Here is a 21983-nt window from a genome sequence, read left to right on the forward strand (position 1 = left end):
TCGTGTAGAGAACACTCTAGCTTTGCAGCTAATCTCTAATTCTCTCTATATGTCTGCTAATTAAGTCTTTTCGTTATTGATTCTAATTTATTAATAATTCCGTAAGGACGTAAGCTTACACAACAACGTTGGTTGTTTTGTTTGATTAACTTGGCAGTACTGTGTGACATATTGAAAGATTATGTTTTGTTTATATCACTAGTTCCCTACATGGTTGTAGGAAAGGTAGTGGTAGTGTAATTTTTTTGTTTGTAAATTTGTGGTTAGTGTTGGAACCTCCTAAAATGTCATCTGATAACAGTGGTGCGGGTGAAAATGTTGATAGAACTGCAGCACGCGAATCTCTTCCACCAGCTATAGAATATCCAGGACCGAATAACATCACAGTTTCACCAAATCAGCCAAGACAACCAACAACATTGCAGGACCTTCTAAGATTTAGTGTCGAGGCGGCAGGTGGACAAATGACGCAGAATAATGCTGTTGCGATAGACGAAGAGGTACGGTTTTCTAGATTTTATACACATTCTATAGATTAGTCACATTACTGATTGTAAAACAGGCGCGATATTTCCAATTTGAAATTATAAATTTTCAGAGTATGTGTGTTATTCAGACAAAAAGGTGCGTGTTGCAAATTTCATGTGCTGTATGTATGCGGTGTCGTCTAAGAAAATTGAATGAAGTTGAGGTTTTTTTTGTTAGGTTCTGTTGGTTGAGCCTGTTTTTTTAAATAAATGTAATCACTATAACTTCAGTTTTGTTAAATGCATATTGTTTAAGGATTCAGAAATTTCAGTGTTTATTTTAGATTGCCAACAAAAAATTAAAAACTAACATTTGTTAAAGAAATAACAGCAGAACAAAATACCCATTTTCTGTGATTGTTTGGTTTCACCCAGCATATTACATGTTTAAACAGTCTTAAGGTATACTGCTGTTTCACAGTATTCAAAGGGCACAATATTTGCCTGTTAGACATGTCACCACCATTAGGTTAGCTGACAAACCGACTTTCCTTGGGGGTCCAGAGCCGACCTACGACCCCTCACCCTGCGGGCCACTCAGTGCATATACCGCCAAAAGAATGCATGAAGGCAGCTACTGAAACAGTTGTGTTGGATTCTGTGGCCAGCAGTACCTGGCAGGGCACCCCAGTTGCAGTAGGCTAAGTAGTATGGATTTAGTCACTCTGTCTACCAGTTCATTGTATTTGTTTAGTGTCTCCTTATTTAGAGCTTCTGCTAGTTCTCAAGGCTTGTTGAGATTATACTCACAGTCCTGTTGATGAGATTGTCCCTGGTGCACATTTCAGTGTCTCCTCTAATGGCGCTGCCCATTATTTCAGTGTGTGTTAAAATTCTGGTGCATTCACATTCCATCATATGAGTGTCAGACAAAGAGTTCTCTGTGACCTCTGATTCATTAGAATACCTTAGTCAAGTATGCCACTTCAGTTGTTGGTGTCAATAAATGATGGTGCACACTGTTTGTCCAGTAAATGTCTTGCCACTTTCTCAAGGAATCTGGTCTTCAGTAAACCAATGTCATATTTGGTGTCCCACAATAATTCCCATGTTTTGTTTGGCGATTGCCTCATCTTCCTCTACCAAACACATTTTGGTCACTATATCTGCATCACTGAGTTGCTTGAATGTCAGTTCATAGGCATCGCTCGTTACGCATTTGTGGGTGTTCTTACTCAGTGCTTTTTCAGTATGTGCCCAATACCACACTGGTGTAAAGTATAAAAGGCAGTGGCCTTTTTTTTCTGTGTAACTTCATCTGTCTTGAAAAAGGTTGTGCAGGAGTGGTCTGATCTCCCGTTCTGAATAACTGTTTTCCTGGAGCACTGTTTTTAGGTGTTCCAGTTCCTGGGAGACACACTATTTATCTGAGTTGATGTTCTCCCTGTATACTAATGTTTTCAACACCCTACTGGTTGTGACAGAGGTCTGCATGTAAGTACATATCAGTCTGCATTTGCTTCCAGTATACACAGTAACCCAGAGTGCCATCCACTCTTCTGGATATCATGAAACCCTTTATTTTGGTCTCCATGGAGAATCTGATGTTTGCATGCAGCCAGTGGAGTTCAGATGTGCAAGGAAGTCATGAAGCTTGTCTTTTCCACGATTAGTATCATCTATGTAATGGAAAAAGCAAATGGGTTTCCATTTGGGTGACTTCAGGACTGCCTCCTCAAAGTGTTTCATATCCAGATTTGCAATCACAGGTGAGAGTGGGCTGCCCATTGCAACTCCATCCATCCAATATTCTCCATTTAATAGAAAATATATGGAGGCCAGGCTACGCCTGAAAAGAGGGGGGGGGGGGGGGGGAGGGTCTTAGAGTCAGATATCTGACTAATGAGTTCTAATGACATATGACATCCTGCTGCAACAGCAACAAAGCTAAGCAAGATGTTAAGAAATTTCAGAAAATCCACAGAGTTTTGAGTGTGATGCAGGCATTTACCCACATAAGGATTTAGTATGTCTTTCAGGTACAAGGGGCATTCAATAAGTAACACAACACAGTTTTTTTTTTATGAAAATAGATTGTCTTTATCAGGATTCCTGTACACCATATTCCCCAATCTTTTGGCTACAAAACCCTCTTTTTCAACATAATCTCTGTTCAATGCCATGGCCTTACATCACCTTACTGGGAGGGCCGGTATGCCTGCATGGTACCACTCTACTGGTCAACCTAAGAGCCAACGTCTTGCTTCATCAATAACCTCCCCATCATCTACGTACTGCTTCCCACACAGAGCATCCTTCATTGGATCAAACAGATGGAGGTTGGAAGGTAACAAGATCTAGGCTGTCAGGTGGATGAGGAAGAACAGTCCAATGAAGTTTTGTGAGCTCCTCTCTGGTGCACAGACTTGTGTGAAGCTTGGCATTGTCATGGAGAAGGAGAAGTCAGTGTTGATCATTGCACCATGATGATGGATATCAAACAGAATAACCCCTTCAGTGTCCCAGAAGACTATTGCCATGACTTTACTGGCTGAGGGATAGTCTGAACTTTTTCTTCGGAGGAGAAGTGGTGTTGTGCCACTGCATGGATTGTCATTTTGTTTCCCATTGATGAATCCATGTTTATTCCCTTATGACAAAGTTCGACTAGAAATTGACATGATCATCCTCAAAACGCGCAAGCAATTCTGCACAGACAGTCCTTCATTGTTCTTTATGGCCTTCCATCAGGTGGCGAGGAACCCAATAGCACACACCTTTGTGTACCCCAAATAGTGGATGAGTCAGCATTACCAACAGAGATGTCCGGTTCAGTAGCGAGGTGTTTCATTGTGATCCATTGATCACCAGGTTTGCGCGAGCATGCTATGACGACAGACACCTCCTCCAGTGACTCGCTGTGCTTTTGCTCACTGCCACATATCCATAGACATTTTACAAGTGCCTATGAATATCTGTGTTGCTCTGGTTTTCTGTCAAAAGAAACTCAAAGACAGCTTTCTGCTTGGAATGCACCTCTGTTACAGACACCATTTTGCAGGCTATGCATAGCACCACCACCTATTTGGATCTTCATGAAAGTATGGGTACTGAAGTGGGAATATTCCACAATGTCCCATAACAAATTCCACATTTTTTCAACAGAAACTGGCCAAGAAAAAAAGTGTTGCCTTACTTATTGAACCCCCCCCCCCCCCCCATATTTCACAAACAAATGTGTAGGAGCCTAGATGTTGCTGTCAGTGGAGTGTAATGGCAATCCCTCCCCCCTTTGTGGACCTTAGGGAGTCCATCAAGTCTTGGTGGTACAGGTCAGTGACTGCAGTCTCAGGCTACTGAAACAACACTACAACACTGCGAACAGCAGCACCGGTGCATGATGGGAGTGGCAACTAGGTGGGGGTAAGGATCAGGCTGGGGCAGGGAGGTGGAGTGATAGTATGGTGGGCTTGGTGGACACTGAAGTACTGCAGGTTAGACAGAGGGCAGGTGGGAGGTAGGGAAGGGGGGGGGGGGGGAAGTAGCGGAAAAGAAAAGAAATAAAGGACTGGGTGTGATGGTGGAATGATGGCCATGAAGTGCTGGAATGGGAACAGGGAAGGGGCTGGATGGACAAGGACAGTGACTAATGAAGGTTGAGGCGAGGAGGGTTACAGGAACGTAGGATGTATTGCAGGGAAATTTTCGACCTGCACAATTCAGAAAATCTGGTGTTCATGGGAAGGATCCATATGGCACAGGCTGTGAAGCAGTCACTGAAATGAAGGATGGCAGTGTATTCAGCAACAGGGTAGTCCACTTGTTTCCTGACCACAGTTTGCCGGTGGCTATTCATGCTGTTTAGTCACTGCCCTCACCCATCCAGCCTCTTCCCTGTTCCCATTCCGACACTACACAGCCGTCATTCCACCACCCCACCCAGTCTTTTTATTTCTCCCATTTTCCGCTACTTCCCCTCCCCCCCCCCCCCCTTCCTTTCCTCCCACTTGCCCTCTGTCTAACCTGCAGCACTTCATTGACCACTACCCTCACCATTCTATCCCTGCCCCTCGCTGCCCTAGCCCCCTCCTTACCCTCACCCAGTCGCCACTCCAATCATGGACAGGTGCGGCTGCTCGCAGTGTGGTTTCAGTTGCCTGAGATTGCAGTCGTGTGCGAGTGTGTATTGTTGACGAAGGCCAATGGCTGAAAGCTTTAATTGTGAAAGTCTTTTTGTTGTGCCTATCTGCGACTCGGTATCTCCACAATATGGCAAGTAGCAACTTTCCTTCTCACAATATTATTTTTATGGTTACTTACCAAACGAAAGCGTTGGTATGTTGATAGGAGACAATAAAAAACACACAAACACGCACACAAATTTCAAGCTTTCGCAACCCAACATACCAACACTTTCGTTTGGTAAGTAACAGCATCTTTATTTTTATTTTTAGATATATTTTTCCCACGTGGAATGTTTCCCTCTATTATATTCATATTTTTATGGTTACATTGACATGGAATGGTGCAAAAGGTAATTTCTACATTCCTGACTTAACTGCTGTTAAATTTTCTTCTGTATATTTATACTAACACACACACACACACACACACACACACACACTTTTTTTTGGGCAACTCTTCTCAAACTTTTTATGCGCATTTACAGTTTTGAATAAGATGACTATTTTCATTTGCATGTTTCACAAGAACATGCCAGTATGCAGCCAACTGTTCTTAGTCATAATGATAAATATTTAAATATGTTGAGATATAATGATTAAATTTTACTAAGCATGTAATTTAAGAGCTAGGGTTATTTCTGCACTGCCTAACTGTTGTAGTTTTAATTAAAGTTCCAAACCTCTTTTTTTCAGAGACGAAAATTTTTGGAAGCAGCTCTGAAGAGTCTGACATTTGATGTGATAGAAGAGTTGTTAAAGGCAATAAACATCCTGAAAAATGCTGGTACGCTGGAGCTGGAGGACGATCCCTCTGCATGTGAAGCAGCATTGGATACTATTACACAGCATGTTGATAACATGGACACTGCAAATGGTAAGTTTCTTCCTATAAAGTAACAGGCTTACCTATCAGCTGAAACTAGGTCAGTTCCAAGTCTTTGTCACTATCTTATGTCCTTGTAACTTCAGCAAGCTTCTGATTATATAGGTTAATGTGGACCCAAGACTGCACAGATGACTGAAAAACATGGATTATATAAAATATCCACTTTTTGGCAGAAACTGCCATTAATTTATTTGCAAAAAAAGTCATGCCACATTTCAAAGCCTTCTGAATTAGTTGCTTACACTCACTTTTTTCCTGATGACGGTTCTCATTTTCTGGGGAGTCATAACAACAGTATATTTAAAACAAATTTTGTCGTGCATACTATAGTAACAGATTAATATATTTCAGTGCCTTGGTATGCATGACAACATGTTCCTCAATCACCTCATCTTCCTCTACCAAGCACACTTTGGCCACTATATCTCTGCTTCACTGACTTGCTCAAATCCAGTTTCATAAGCATGGCTCATTACGCCCTTCACCAATGATTTCTTTTTTAACCTTAAGACAAGACATTTGTGTTTATCTGTCACCTTCCAAACACACAATCTTTTCAATCCTTGAAACAACACATTTGCATTTATCTGTCAGCTTCCACGCACATGTAACTTCACGGGGAGAGAGACAAGAAAGGTGAGATACATTAATACATATTGTCAGTGATCCAGGTTAGGAACTACTCATGTTACTGAGATCTGTTTGCAAATAGAAAAGTGCAACCAACAATGCATTCCTGCTGGTGATGTTTAACAGTATGGTTTCATTTCATGCCAACATGACCAAATATTCTGAAGGAACCTACTCGGACAAAACGCAAGTAATTTTCTTCTCCTGTTGAACTTGAGTGAGATGGAATTGTTGCCCTTTAGCTCACAATGAAAGGGCTTGGCAAACATATAGACAGAAAGCCAGCCACAGGCATATTACAAGGCTAAAGTCTGTAAATTTACATGAAGATGAAATGTGAAACAACCCAAAATATTTTAGGGATACATGATTGTGGTATTGTGAGCTGTGTTGTTTTCAGCAGTAAAACACAAGTCACATGCATAATAGTCTGTTCTAAATGAAAATATTTTGTCCTAATTACAACAGAATACTTCAAGCTTCATTTTTAATTTTGCACTATGAACAGGTAATATGAAAACCAGATAATCGGTTGCTTGTTGTATATTATTTAATGTACTTGCTATCCATTGTCGTAATTTAATTTTTGGTAAGTCTTTTGCATCTCATCTGTGTAGATACTACATTCACTACTCAAAGAGTAAAAAGGAATTATTGCTGTTGAACATAGTCTCTGTTGTGATTAATAAGTGTGCTGAATTTCATTAATGCCTAAATTCCACAAGAAAAATTATTCAGACTGAAACCGTGCATCACCTCTGCCCTTCATCTATGATTTGAAACTTCTTGGCTACTTCTTGAGGGGACCCGAGACTTGGCAATTACTTGGTGCTACATCAGACCAGATGGATGTGCAAGACATGTTAAATATTCAGAATTATACAAAATGTGATCAAAATTATCTGGACACCCTCAAAAGCATAGTTATTCATATTTCATATTAGCTGCATTGTGCTGCCACCTACTGGCAGGTACTCCATATCAGCGACCTCAGTTGTCATTAGACATCGTGAGAGAGCAGAACGGGGCACTCCGTGGGACTCCGGACTTCGAATGTGGTCAGATGATTGGGTGTCACTTGTGTCAAACATCAGTACGTGCAATTTCCACACTCCTAAACATTCCTAGGTCTGCTGTTTCTGATGTGATAGTGAAGTGGAAAAGTGAAGGGACACATAAAGCACAAAAGCGTACAAGCTGACCTCATCTGTTGACTGACAGAGACTGCAGACAGTTGAAGAGGGTCGTAATGTGTAATAGGTAGGCATCATAACAGACCATCACACAGTAATTCCAAACTGCATCAGGATCCACTGTAAGTACTGTGACAGGCAGGAGGTGAGAAAACTTGGATTTCATGGTCGATCGGCTGCTCTTAAGCCACACATGACACCGGTAAATGCCAAACGATGCCTCACTTGGTGTAAGGAGTGTAAACATTGGATGATTGAACAGTGGAAAAATGTTGTGTAGAGTGATGAATCATGGCACACTATATGGCGATCCGATGGTAGGGTGTGGGTTATGACAAATGCCTGGTGAACATCACCCACCAGCGTGTGTAGTGCCAACAGTAAAATTCGGAGGCGGTGTGTTATGGTGTGGTCGTGTTTTTCATGGAGGGGGCTTGCACCCCTTGTTGTTTTGCATGGCACTATCACAGCACAGGCCTACATTGATATGTTAAGCACCTTCTTGCTTCCCACTGTTGAAGAGCAATTCAGGGATGCCGATTGCATCTTTCAACATGATCGAGCACCTGTTCATAATGCATGGCCTGTGGCAGAGTGCTTACATGACAATAACATCCCTGTAATGGACTGGCCTGCACAGCGTCCTGACCTGAATCCTATAGAACACCTTTGGGATGTTTTGGAACACCAACTTCATGCCAGGCCTCAACGACCGACATCGATACCTCTCCTCAGTGCAGCACTCCATGAAGAATGGGCAGCCATTCCCCAAGAAACCTTCCAGTTCCTGATTGAATGTATGCCTATGAGAGTGAAGCTGTTGTCAAGGCGTGTGCGGACACCATATTGAATTCCAGCATTACTGATGGAGGGTGCCACAAATTTGTAAGCCATTTTCAGCCAGGTGTCTCAATGCTTTTGATCACATAATGTATATTCTCTCTCAGGAAACTGTGATAACTTTATCTAGTTGCAGGTTTCAAATAGTGTCGAGCAAATCACATTAAGATTGACTGTTTACTGTGCAAACATTGGGAACATAGTGTTTAGAGATTCCTGTATTCCATCTCAAAAGAGTGTGAGCGTTACTTTTCCAGAAGAAAGAATTGTATGGTGTATCAGCAAATACATCAGTCACAGCTCTTTGTTAATTCAGTGTCTTAACTGAATGTTAAGTATCCAGGTGGACTGATAAGATATAAGAAATGAGGTGGTTCTCCACAAAATCAGCTACAAGAGGAATATGTGGAGAACATCGACAAGAAGAAGGGCCGGAATGTAGGACATGTCATTAAGATATCAAGGAAAAACTTTCATGGTACTTGATGGACCTGCACAGGATAAAAACTTTAGGGAAAGGCAGAGATCGGAATATATCTACCATTAATTTAGGATGTTTGATGCAAATGATACTCTGAGATGAAGAGGCTGGCACAGGAAAGCAAGCGCGCACGTGCGCGCGCGCGCACACACACACACACACACACACACACACACACACACAGGGTGAGTCAGGAGGGAAGGTACATGTTTTGACAGGTGATACTATTAATGATTCTGAATAAAAAACTTCATATCGACATATGCCCTATTCTGAATGGTTTCTAATATAGAACACATTTAATATCACCTTTGTAAGTATTTTATGTCACTAATACTACCTCTCCTCAAAATATGTACCTTTCCTCCTGAATCACCCAATCCAGAATTCATCATCAAGAACAATGCAGTTTAAGGAGAAATTACCTTTTTCAATCTCATGTAGGTGTAGTCGGATTTTTTTGTATCCACGTAGCAGAAGAGTCACGATATTGTAACACAGCATAAATAATGTGCACAGAGTCATGACTGATAAGTTCTGACATAATGTCTATTGGAGAGAACAGGATTTGGTTAACAGTAGTTGCAAATGATTTTGGTCATGACTGCGCTAGGTAATGTACACAGCACTGGTTTGATATATGCGTACGTACTCTGCAAACCACTGTTTAATGTATGGTAGAGAATGCTTAGCATGGTGCCACATGTTAGATTTCCTTCCCATTCCGATTGCAAATGGAGTGTGGGAAGAAGAACCCATCAAATGTCACTGTGTGTTCGCCACTTCTTTGATGCTCCCCCTTGAGTCAAATCAACCGAGTATCTTCCCAATGAACCAAAGCCTGGCACTTGCTTTACCTATGACTGAGCCATTACCTATTCCTACAAATTGTTGTACCCAGTTATTTCTATGAGTTGACTGATTCCAGTTGTGACTCAGTGATATTACTGTCATAAGATCCTACATTTTGTTTTGTAAAGTGCACAGTTTTCATATCTAACCATTTAAAGCATGTCACTCTTTGTACCACTTTGAAATCTTATCAAAATGTGACTGGATATTTATGCAGCTTTTCTTTGCACCATTTTGAAATCTTATCAAAATATGACTGGATATTCGTGCAACTGTTTAGGTAGAGTACTTAGATAATTGCAGGAAATGCGAAATGTCTAAGTTTACTGTTAATATTGCCTTCCAGATCGTTAATGTACACAGTGAATGACGAGTATCACAACACATGTTCTTGGGGCATGCCTGAAACTGCTACTCTTCTGTCAATAATTCCATCCACCCTACCAACAAATCCACAATACAGCCCCCAAATTCGGTTTGATACCTCATATGGTATTACTTTAATTAAGAAGTATTTTTGTGGAATTGAATCAAGTGCTTTGCAAGAAGTCTAAAAATACTGCATGCATCTGATTGCCTCGATCCATGGCTTTCAGTGTATCATGTGAGAAAAGCGGAAATCAGGCTTAGCAATTGAGTCAGCCTCACACTCCAACAGTTCAAATGAAGACCTTCACAAGGAGAGTACACAGATCACCTTATGGTGATAAATATTTGTAGTTTAGAACATGTATTTATTTTTACAGGTAGTGTTTACTGTGTATTCCTTTTCAACACAAAGAATAGAGGTTAAGTAGGCTTGTGAGCTTTTTGTTATAACACTTGTTTATTCCATCTTTCAGATTTCCACAAAATTGGAGGCTTTTGTATTTTCCATCCATGCCTGGACTCGGCACACAGCAGCTTACGTTGGCGTGCTGCAGAAATCATTGCCGAACTGACGCAGAATAACCCTTACTGCCAGCAACGCATTCTGGAGGCTAATTTATTACAGCCTTTGCTGAACCTCGTAGATAATGATCCAGCCAGCCAGGTCCGCGTTAAGGCCCTCTATGCTATTTCTTGTGAGTTTACTTGTGTTTATTGTACCAAAAGGATAATTCAATCAAGAAAATTATGAGACGAATTGCTAGCCAGTACTTACCTTTGAGAGGCATAATTTCAGTATTGCTTATAGACCTAAATAAAAGTGCTTACATTCTTCTATTTTCAAAACTAAAAGTTCCTTTCTTTGGGAGGAAAAAGGGATAGGTTGAGACCTGTTGTCAGGTTGAGGGTATACAAAAATATTTGTCTGCCATTGTCCTCTCATCGTGGAGCCTTGTGTGACCTGCCCCTCTTTTTTAATGTTACCCAGCCTCCCTCCCCCCCCCCCCCTTCTCTCTCTCTCTCTCTCTCTCTCTCTCTCTCTCTCTCTCTCTCTCTCTTCCTCCCTCCCCCCCTCTCTCCTCTCCCCCTCCTTCCCAAGGAAGGAACTATTAGGAGCCTAGCTCACACTTTTTCAATTTTCTTAAACCAGAACAAGAGCTATTCTCTACCAGCAGTCCAACAACCAATATTCTTACATTAAGCATTTTTCTGTATTTAATTTTAGTTATTTACAATTATATTTTACTGTATTACTTGGTTCAAAATATCCAAATAACTGTAGAAAAGAAATAGAGAAACGAATCATGATACTGTAAAAACTTCTTAAAAATATCATAGTCCTTTGTATTTTGTACTCTCAGATACTGTACTTAAATTATATTTATATAATTTATTACTATTTATGCCATTCTTCGTAAGACTTTATCCATGCAGGTAATTAGGAAAGGAAAACCAGTAAACAGCACTCATTACAAACAAATTGTTTGGATATAGCCATATCATAATAATGGTAAAGTTTGTTTTTGCTACAATGACTATATTTTTAATTGGTTCAGTTATCATTCATGTATTAACAAGAGGAGTTATTAATTAGAGGCCTCAAGATGAGTTTGCCAGTATTTTTCATGATTTCAATTTAATTTGTACCAGTGTTTGACATAATTCTTAGAGATTTTGTGAAGTATTGGGAAAGTCAATCTTGAAAATAACTGAGGGTACTCAGTTTATCAGACTACACAAAGCATTAACAATGAGCAGTAAGTTTATCTCAAAGCTATTAATTATTTATTGGCTGACTAGTTTCAGACTTTGCCCAATTTTCACAAGTCACCTATTACAGGGAACAACATTTTTGTTATGAGTGGATGCATTGAAAGAGGCTAATAAAGGTATCCGTAATAATATGGTTCCTGTGGGAACTACTTACGTATTTTGTATGTAGGATGTGTTTGGTGTGGAGGAATGGAGAATTTTTTCTCACTGGATTACACTGTGTCACACGTGGTTTATTTTTTGTAGGTATTATTAAAATTTTTACAGATGTTGATGCAAAGAATTTTATTATAGGGTCATATATAATCTCTATTGTATTCCAGTTATTTCACGATTGCATTAATCTCACTGACAATATTCAGTATGAAACACAGCGTTCCATCACATCACGGTTGTACAGTAATTTTTTTCTTTTCTTTTTCAGCACCTTACAAAATAAGTAATTACCACATGGATAATATTATTACTGATACCTTATTCTCCACATTCAACATAACGACTCAGTCCAGATTTTGTTCTCTGTAAATAGGTGGCTCGAGGAAATGGCCCAATCCGAAAGCTAGTCAGCCAATAAATAATTAGGAGGTTTGGTATAAACTTCATTTTCTTGTGAGCCAACCTTCACATTAAAATCTCCTGCTGTTATTACTTCTTGATGCTTTTTGACTTGGTTGAGTAGATGGTCTAATTCCTGGTAGAAATGATCTTTGGTTTGCTGTGCCGCATCGGCATTTGGTGCATACACCCCTATTATAACTGTTTCAATGCCATGTAACTTGATAATACTCACAAGGAAGATATGGGGGAAATGTCATGAATAGTTCTGGAAAAAATCTTGTAGAATTTTGTAACCAATACGACTTGAAAATTCTGAACACACACTATTCACATAAAGATACCCACAGATATACATGGGAGAGACCATTATTACAGCAGAAATCAATAATCGATTACATCATTACCAAGCAACAGCCAAAAGTGGTAATTCAAGACTGTAGAGTCATGCGGGGAGTCAACTGTGGGTCTGATCACTGCTTAGTTTTAGCAAAGTTGACATTCCCATTTAGTAGAAAACCATCAACAACTGGACAAGTCGATCCACAGCAATCGTGAGAAATTAGAGCAGGAAAGGTATAAGCTCGTTCTCCTGAAGCAGTTCAGCATCAAGGATTTATCAAATTAGAAAAGATGTGGGAACAGAAATGTATTGAAATTGAGAGTCTTAATAGGTGGATCAGAAACAACAGAACTGTGGAGGACAGTTACCAGTATGGAGAAAACACAAGTAAACAAATCAGTAGACAACCTAATTCCCTTAAAGGAATAGAAAAAGCATTATGCAGACCTTTTAATTGAAGATAGGCCATATTACACGCAAGGGAATGAAGAGAAGATGGAAGTAACTGATCGAAATATAAACATTACAGTAGAGGAAGTGAAATGTCCATGAACTAAAATAAAGACTGGCCAATCACCTGGTCCAGGAAACATTCCTGTTGAATTATTGAAGGCTGAAGGAAGATATCTGAAAAATCGAATAACCTGCCTGATGAACAACTGTTGTAAAAGGATTGAAATTCCCTCATCGAAAAAGTCATATATGGTTTCTATTTTCAAGAAAGGGAATAGAAAAGACACAAACTGCTATAGAGGCATTAGTGTCAACTGTACAATGAGCAGCTTATTTGGCAAGATAATGTTTGAAAAAATTAGACAAAATGTTGGCCACCATATTGTGGAAGACCAGAGCCGGTTTAGGTAGAACAGATCTTGTACAGATAGTCTATTTATTTTACGATGACTAATGTAGAAATTTATAGCAGTAGGGAAGGAGCTATACATTGCCTTTGTAGATTTAGCAAAAGCTTACGATACAGTTCCTAGAGCTAAGCTGTGGGAAGCTATGAAAGATATAGTTATGGATGACCACCTTTTACAAATTATTATTGAAATGTGAGATAATGTAGTACAGATTAAACGAGGTTTAAAGTTATCAGAACCTATTAATGTCACTAAATGTTTGCGACAAGGTTGCAGTATGTCACACATCTTGTTCAATTTATATGTAGAAGTGGCTCTCTGAAATGGGAAGAACAGCTGCAGAGGAATGGGAATCACTGTTGACAATGTACAGATATTTTCATTAGGTTTTGCTGATGACCAACCTATTATAGCACAAGATGATTATGATCTTGAGTTCATGATAGACGATTATATCAGGAATACAACAGATGGGGACTACAAATGAGTCTAACAAAAACAGAGTATCTGGTGGTGAATAGCGATGCTAAATTTGAAGTACACATCAATGACAAAGCAGTTATGAGACAGGTAGAGAAATTTAAATATTTTGGGGCACATATTGATAAAAATAGTTTGGTCCACACAGAAGTAAACTACAGAAAACAGCGAAGCAGAAAAGTGTTACGGTGTATGAATTCTTTTTGGTGGGATAAGAATATTTCCAACAGCAATAAGAAAAGAGTAGGTAAGATAATGGTTGAATCAGTGCTATGCTGTGGATCAGAACTATGGATCTTAAATGCAGATCTCAAAAGAAGACTAATAGCTGTGGAAATGGAGTGCCAGAATATCAAGAATCGAAAGAAAAACTAATGATGAAGTAAGAGCTAGAATGAAGGCAAATGATAATGTGATGGATAGAATTGAAAGAAAATCACTAAAATGGTATGGACCTATGGTGAGAATGCCAAAGAAGGTTTACAAATAGAAACCACCTGGCAGCCGTAAGTGCGCAAGGCCACGACATTCTTGGACAGACCACATAAATGGAGTAATGGAAAATCGCAGAATCGACAAGGAAGATGCGCTGGATAAAGAGGCTTGGGGGAAGATAACAGGAATACAAGAAGATGATGTCATTAATTAATCTTTGTATTGATTTATCCTTTAGTAATAATAATAATATATAAACTTTGAAAAAAATGCTTTTTCTTCAATATCTGAGAGGAGTTGTAACATACTGAAGACCTTTATGCAAAAAAAAAATGTTTATACGAGTTATTGGAGCATTACATAAGTCCTGTTTATAGAAAGTTTGGTTTCTTAAATGTATGATTCTCACTTTTCTTCTGCAAGTGCATGTTTATGTTTCACATTTACCTATCTCATTGGGACTTTATGTAGTTTTATTGGCTGACATCATCCTTTGATTTTAGGTCTTGTACGTGAGAATAAAAATGCTCTTCAAGAGTTTATAAAACATGCGGGATACTCAGTCCTGCTCCGTGCTATGCAGAGCAATGTTGAGAAGTTGCAGGTGAAATCTGCATTCCTATTGTCGAGTCTCTGTTCAAGCACAGAAATAAAAGGTTTGCAACATATCGCAGATTTTCCATTGTTTTATTAAGGATTAGTTTGATCACACTATCCACTGATTCTGATTGCACTAGATGCAGTAACGTGTGGGTTTTTATATATATATATATATATATATATATATATATATATATATATATAACAGAGGGAAACATTCCACGTGGAAAAAATATATCTAAAAAGAAAGATGATGAGACTTACCAAACAAAAGCGCTGGCAGCTCGATAGACACACAAACAAACACAAATATACACACAAAATTCAAGCTTTCGCAACAAACTGTTGCCTCATCAGGAAAGAGGGAAGGAGAGGGAAAGACGAAAGGATGTGGGTTTTAAGGGAGAGGGTAAGGAGTCATTCCAATCCCGGGAGCGGAAAGACTTACCTTAGGGGGAAAAAAGGACAGGTATACACTCGCACACACACACATATCCATCCACACATACAGACACAAGCAGACATATTTCTGCTTGTGTCTGTATGTGTGGATGGATATGTGTGTGTGTGCGAGTGTATACCTGTCCTTTTTTCCCCCTAAGGTAAGTCTTTCCGCTCCCGGGATTGGAATGACTCCTTACCCTCTCCCTTAAAACCCACATCCTTTCGTCTTTCCCTCTCCTTCCCTCTTTCCTGATGAGGCAACAGTTTGTTGCGAAAGCTTGAATTTTGTGTGTATATTTGTGTTTGTTTGTGTGTCTATCGAGCTGCCAGCGCTTTTGTTTGGTAAGTCTCATCATCTTTCTTTTTAGATATATATATATATATATATATATATATATATATATATATATATATATATATATATATATAGGGAAATATACCACATGGGAAAAATGTATCTAAAAACAAAGATGATGTGACTTAGCGAACGAAAGTGCAGGCAGGTCGATAGACACACAAACATACACACAAAATTCAAGCTTTCGCAACAAATGGTTGCTTCATCAGGAAAGAGGGAAGGAGAGGGAAAGACGAAAGGATGTGGGTTTTAAGGGAGAGGGTAAGGAGTCATTCCAATCCCGGGAGCGGAAAGACTTACCTTAGGGGGAAAAAAGGACAGGTATACACTTGAACACACACACATATCCATCCACATATACACAGACACAAGCAGACATTTGTAAAGGCAAAGAGTTTGGGCAGAGATGTCAGTCGAGGCGAAAGTAATGAGGCAAAGATGTTGTTGAAAGACAGGTGAGGTATGAGTGGCGGCAACTTGAAATTAGCGGAGGTTGAGGCCTGGCGGATAACGAGAAGAGAGGATATACTGAAGGGCAAGTTCCCATCTCCGGAGTTCTGACAGGTTGGTGTTGGTGGGAAGTATCCAGATAACCCGGACGGTGTAACACTGTGCCAATATGTGCTGGCCGTGCACCAAGGCATGTTTAGCCACAGGGTGATCCTCATTACCAACAAACACTGTCTGCCTGTGTCCATTCGTGGGAATGGACAGTTTGTTGCTGGTCATTCCCACATAGAATGCATCACAGTGTAGGCAGGTCAGTTGGTAAATCACGTGGGTGCTTTCACATGTGGCTCTGCCTGTGATTGTGTACACCTTCCGGGTTACAGGACTGGAGTAGGTGGTGGTGGGACAGGTTTTACACTGGGGGCGGTTACAAGGGTAGGAGCCAGAGGGTAGGGAAGGTGGTTTGGGGATTTCATAGGGATGAACCAAGAGGTTGCTGTCTGTATATGTGTGGATGGATATGTGTGTGTGTGCGAGTGTATACCCGTCCTTTTTTCCCCCTAAGGTAAGTCTTTCCGCTCCCGGGATTGGAATGACTCCTTACCCTCTCCCTTAAAACCCACATCCTTTCGTCTTTCCCTCTCCTTCCCTCTTTCCTGATGAGGCAACAGTTTGTTGCGAAAGCTTGAATTTTGTGTGTATGTTTGTGTGTCTATCGACCTGCCAGCGCTTTCGTTTGGTAAGTCACATCATCTTTGTTTTTAGATATATTTTTCCCACGTGGAATGTTTCCCTCTATTATATTAATATCATTAATTTGAAACCAACAATTGCGTTTGTTATTGTCACTGTTGCATTTCGAAATCTTTCCTGTCGTCTTATTTTCTCTTTGTGTTTTTGCCAGTAGTTTCACTTTGTATTCACCTTCTCCTTTTTACCGTAATCTGCTATACAATTTTATCCCGCCTATATATACTCAATAATACGTAACCCACTTCCAAACCATAACCAAAAAAATTTTTTTGCCGCTTTCAACACTACCGCTGCTATAAAATCCACCGTTTCTAGTTCACAAACAGTTCCTTTCACCTTTTAAACAACCATTTCGGCTATTTCTAATAACTTTCGCTTTATTTCCATTTCCGTTTTTCCCACATCACTGATAATTTTCAGCCGCTTCCCACAGGTTTTAACGTCATTCTTTCTTCGTCAGACAATTGTTAGCCTCATTTTCATAATCTGCCACCACAAAACCACTCCTTTTAATACATTACACGCAGTTTTTCCCGAATTTCTCCGTCCTTTAACGTGTTTTGGCGGCAACACAACCACCTAACCTTTGTGCACATCGTTGTCTACCAACCCAAGTCCAACATAGCCCAGCTGTAACCAACACCTTTTCGCCTTTTTCACCAGATCTCCAGTTACTTTCCAGTTCACCTTTATCTCTCCCCATATATTTTTATTTTCATTTTCATTTCAGCCCCATGTTACACATTCCACCTTCTAATACCATGTCACCCTCACAACACCCCTACAACGACCCCATTAAGTTTTATTTACATTCCCTCCGCAAACATGCCTTCGCCCTAGCCAGATTACGCTCCCATATTCTATTTTCTAAGGCTTGTCTAACATTTGGCATTACCCCCAAAGGCCTCACACTTAAAGTTCCCATCTCTGGCTGCAACCCTTCTTTCCATCAGTCCCTATACCAGTTCCAAACTGAACAATCCATTGCCCTCACCCACCTAATCCTTCACCTACACATCAACTTAGCCAATGAACACACCCGTCAACGCCTATCCTTAATAAAAGTCCTTAATCTTTCCTCTCCCACATCCACACCGGCTGCTCAGAGCATCCTCCTACAGGCCAGCCGCAAATTAGAACAGCATGCCACCCTCCACCTCAAAAAACTATCCAATCTCCTGGTTTCCCACCTCCGGAAAGGCAACTCACTCGCCCTTCACAACCTTACCAGCAAACCTCAACCTCCTCTCATTGCACACAAACCCAGTCTCTCCCATCTACTCAATCTCCCACTTCCACCTCCACTCCCTCCAAAACCTCAAAATTCCAATCAACACAATCTGGAACCACAACACCCTAATTCAGTAGTTAACCTTTCCTCCAAACCTCTCTCCCAATCCGAAACCTCTGTCCTATCCAAAGGCCTCACCTTCAGCCCCACTCCCAGATTCAACCAAACAGCCCTCGTCAAAGATTTACTGTCCTACTCTCGTACTCTCTGCTGGAAATATCACTTTGCCACGAAGAAAAATGATCCTAATCCTAATCCTACTCCTAATGATCCAACTCCCCAGGACACTATCCAAATTGAATCCTGCCTGGAACAGTTCCGTCCTCCGTCGCAGCGGGACCCACCTCCTCTTCCTCAAAATCACCCTCTCCAAACCTTCCAGGAATTTCTGACTTCCAGCCTTGCATCTCAATCCTTCTTAAAAAACCTTAATCCTACTCCCAACATCACCACTGCTGAAGCCCAGGCTATCCGTGATCTGAAGGCTGACCGATCCATCGTCATTCTTCCGGCGGACAAGGGTTCCACGACCGTGGTACTTGATCGTCGGGAGTATGTGGCTGAGGGACTGCGTCAGCTTCCAGACAACACCACATACAAAGTTTGCTAAGGTAATCCCACTCCCGATGTCCAGGCGGAGCTTCAAGGAATCCTCAGAACCTTAGGCCCCCTGCAAAGCCTTTCACCTGACTCCATCAACCTCCTGACCCCACCAACCTCCTGACCCCACCGACACCCCGCACCCCTACCTTCTACCTTCTTCCTAAAATTCACAAACCCAATCATCCCGGCCACCCCATTGTAGCTGGTTACCAAGCCCCCACAGAACGTATCTCTGCCTACGTAGATCAACACCTTCAACCCATTACATGCAGTCTCCCATGTTTCATCAAAGACACCAACCACTTTCTCGAATGCCTGGAATCCTTACCCAATCTGTTACCCCTGGAAACCATCCTTGTAACCATTGATGCCACTTCCTTATACACAAATATTCCGCACGTCCAGGGCCTCACTGCGATGGAGCATTTCCTTTCACGCCGATCACCTGCCACCCTACCTAAAACCTCTTTCCTCATTACCTTAGCCAGCTTCATCCTGACCCACAACTTCTTCACTTTTGAAGGCCAGACATACCAACAATTAAAGGGAACAGCCATGGGTACCAGGATGGCCCCCTCGTACGCCAACCTATTCATGGGTCGCCTAGAGGAAGCCTTCTTGGTTACCCAGGCCTGCCAACCCAAAGTTTGGTACAGATTTATTGATGACATCTTCATGATCTGGACTTACAGTGAAGAAGAACTCCAGAATTTCCTCTCCAACCTCAACTCCTTTGGTTCCATCAGATTCACCTGGTCATACTCCAAATCCCACGCCACTTTTCTTACGTTGACCTCCATCTGTCCAATGGCCAGCTTCACACGTCCGTCCACATCAAACCCACCAACAAGCAACAGTACCTCCATTATGACAGCTGCCACTCATTCCACATCAAACGGTCCCTTCCCTACAGCCTAGGTCTTCGTGGCAAACGAATCTGCTCCAGTCCGGAATCCCTGAACCATTACACCAACAACCTGACAACAGCTTTCGCATCCCGTAACTACCCTCCCGACCTGGTACAGAAGCAAATAACCAGAGCCACTTCCTCATCCCCTCAAACCCAGAACCTCCCACAGAAGAACCACAAAAGTGCCCCACTTGTGACAGGATACTTTCCGGGACTGGACCAGACTCTGAATATGGCTCTCCAGCAGGGATACGACTTCCTCAAATCCTGCCCTGAAATGAGATCCATCCTTCATGAAATCCTCCCCACTCCACCAAGAGTGTCTTTCCGCCGTCCACCTAACCTTCGTAACCTGTTAGTTCATCCCTATGAAATCCCCAAACCACCTTCCCTACCCTCTGGCTCCTACCCTTGTAACCGCCCCCGGTGTAAAACCTGTCCCATGCACCCTCCCACCACCACCTACTCCAGTCCTGTAACCCGGAAGGTGTACACGATCAAAGACAGAGCCACGTGTGAAAGCACCCACGTGATTTACCAACTAACCTGCCTACACTGTGATGCATTCTATGTGGGAATGACCAGCAACAAACTGTCCATTCGCATAAATGGACACAGGCAGACAGTGTTTGTTGGTAATGAGGATCACCCTGTGGCTTAACATGCCTTGGTGCACGGCCAGCACATCTTGGCACAGTGTTACACCATCCGGGTTATCTGGATACTTCCCACCAACACCAACCTATCCGAACTCCGGAGATGGGAACTTGCTCTTCAATATATCCTCTCTTCCCGTTACCCACGAGGCCTCAATCTCCGCTAATTTCAAGTTGCCGCCAATCATACCTCAACTGTCATTCAACAACATCTTTGCCTCTGCACTTCCACCTCGACTGACATCTCTGCCCAAACTCTTTGTCTTTAAATATGTCTGCTTGTGTCTGTATATGTGTGGATGGATACGTGTGTGTGTGCGAGTGTATACCTGTCCTTTTTTCTCCCTAAGGTAAGTCTTTCCGCTCCCGGGATTGGAATGACTGCTTACCCTCTCCCTTAAAGCCCACATCCTTTCGTCTTTCCCTCTCCTTCCCCTCTTTCCTGATGAGGCAACAGTTTGTTGCGAAAACTTGAATTTTGTGTGTGTGTTTGTGTTTGTTTGTGTGTGTATCGACCTGCCAGCGCTTTCGTTCGGTAAGTCACATCATCTTTATATGTGTGTATATATATATATATATATATATATATATATATATATATATATATATATATATAACAGAGGGAAACATTCCACGTGGAAAAAATATATCTAAAAAGAAAGATGATGAGACTTACCAAACAAAAGCGCTGGCAGGTCGATAGACACACAAACAAACACAAATATACACACAAAATTCAAGCTTAACTCCGGAGATGGGAACTTGCCCTTCAGTATATCCTCTCTTCTCGTTATCCGCCAGGCCTCAATCTCCGCTAATTTCAAGTTGCCGCCACTCATACCTCACCTGTCTCTCAACAACTTCTTTGCCTCTACTCTTCCACCTCGACTGACATCTCTGCCCAAACTCTTTGTCTTTAAATATGTCTGCTTGTGTCTGTATGTGTGGATGGATATGTGTGTGTGTGCGAGTGTATACCTGTCCTTTTTTCCCCCTAAGGTAAGTCTTTCCGCTCCCGGGATTGGAATGACTCCTTACCCTCTCCCTTAAAACCCACATCCTTTCGTCTTTCCCTCTCCTTCCCTCTTTCCTGATGAGGCAACAGTTTGTTGCGAAAGCTTGAATTTTGTGTGTATATTTGTGTTTGTTTGTGTGTCTATCGACCTGCCAGCGCTTTTGTTTGGTAAGTCTCATCATCTTTCTTTTTAGATATATATATATATATATATATATATATATATCTGTCTGATATATAATTTGTTTTGTATTTATGTTCGTATTATGCAGTTTAATGTGTCATACAACATGTAACAACTTAAAATACCCCTCTTGTGGGTTATCATTTCTTCTGCCAACCACTTTATATTATCTTTGTCACCAATGTGATGTATTCCCATGGTGTACATAGTTTCTAGTTCACGTGTCTGATTTTTTGTAATAATTGCAGATGCATATGCACAGACACGATGTAACAAATATTACCTGTACTGTAACAACATGATCCAGGAATTTGAATGAATATGTTTCCCCTCCATTGCATGTACATTTTAGCTTTCAAGTTGTCGCA

At 41.1% G+C, this 21983-nt stretch overlaps 1 protein-coding gene across 3 annotated transcripts in view; it reads left to right on the forward strand.

Moving 5' to 3' along the window:
* The first annotated feature begins 170 nt into the window (after positions 1–170).
* LOC126203953 (hsp70-binding protein 1) overlaps positions 171–21983 on the forward strand; it is a 57356-nt gene continuing 35543 nt past the window's right edge. For all 3 annotated transcript variants that reach the window (XR_007540428.1, XR_007540427.1, XM_049938347.1), the window contains exons 1-4: positions 171–500; positions 5345–5525; positions 10376–10597; positions 14855–15007. Coding sequence is in view for 1 of the 3 variants with exons in the window: in XM_049938347.1 (XP_049794304.1) it covers positions 285–500; positions 5345–5525; positions 10376–10597; positions 14855–15007 (772 nt within the window). In the remaining 2 variants the exon portion in view is untranslated. The remainder of the gene's footprint in view (positions 501–5344; positions 5526–10375; positions 10598–14854; positions 15008–21983) is intronic.

The sequence above is a fragment of the Schistocerca nitens genome, chromosome 9 (assembly GCF_023898315.1).
Source record: "Schistocerca nitens isolate TAMUIC-IGC-003100 chromosome 9, iqSchNite1.1, whole genome shotgun sequence".
NCBI classification, from domain to species: Eukaryota; Metazoa; Arthropoda; class Insecta; order Orthoptera; family Acrididae; genus Schistocerca; species Schistocerca nitens.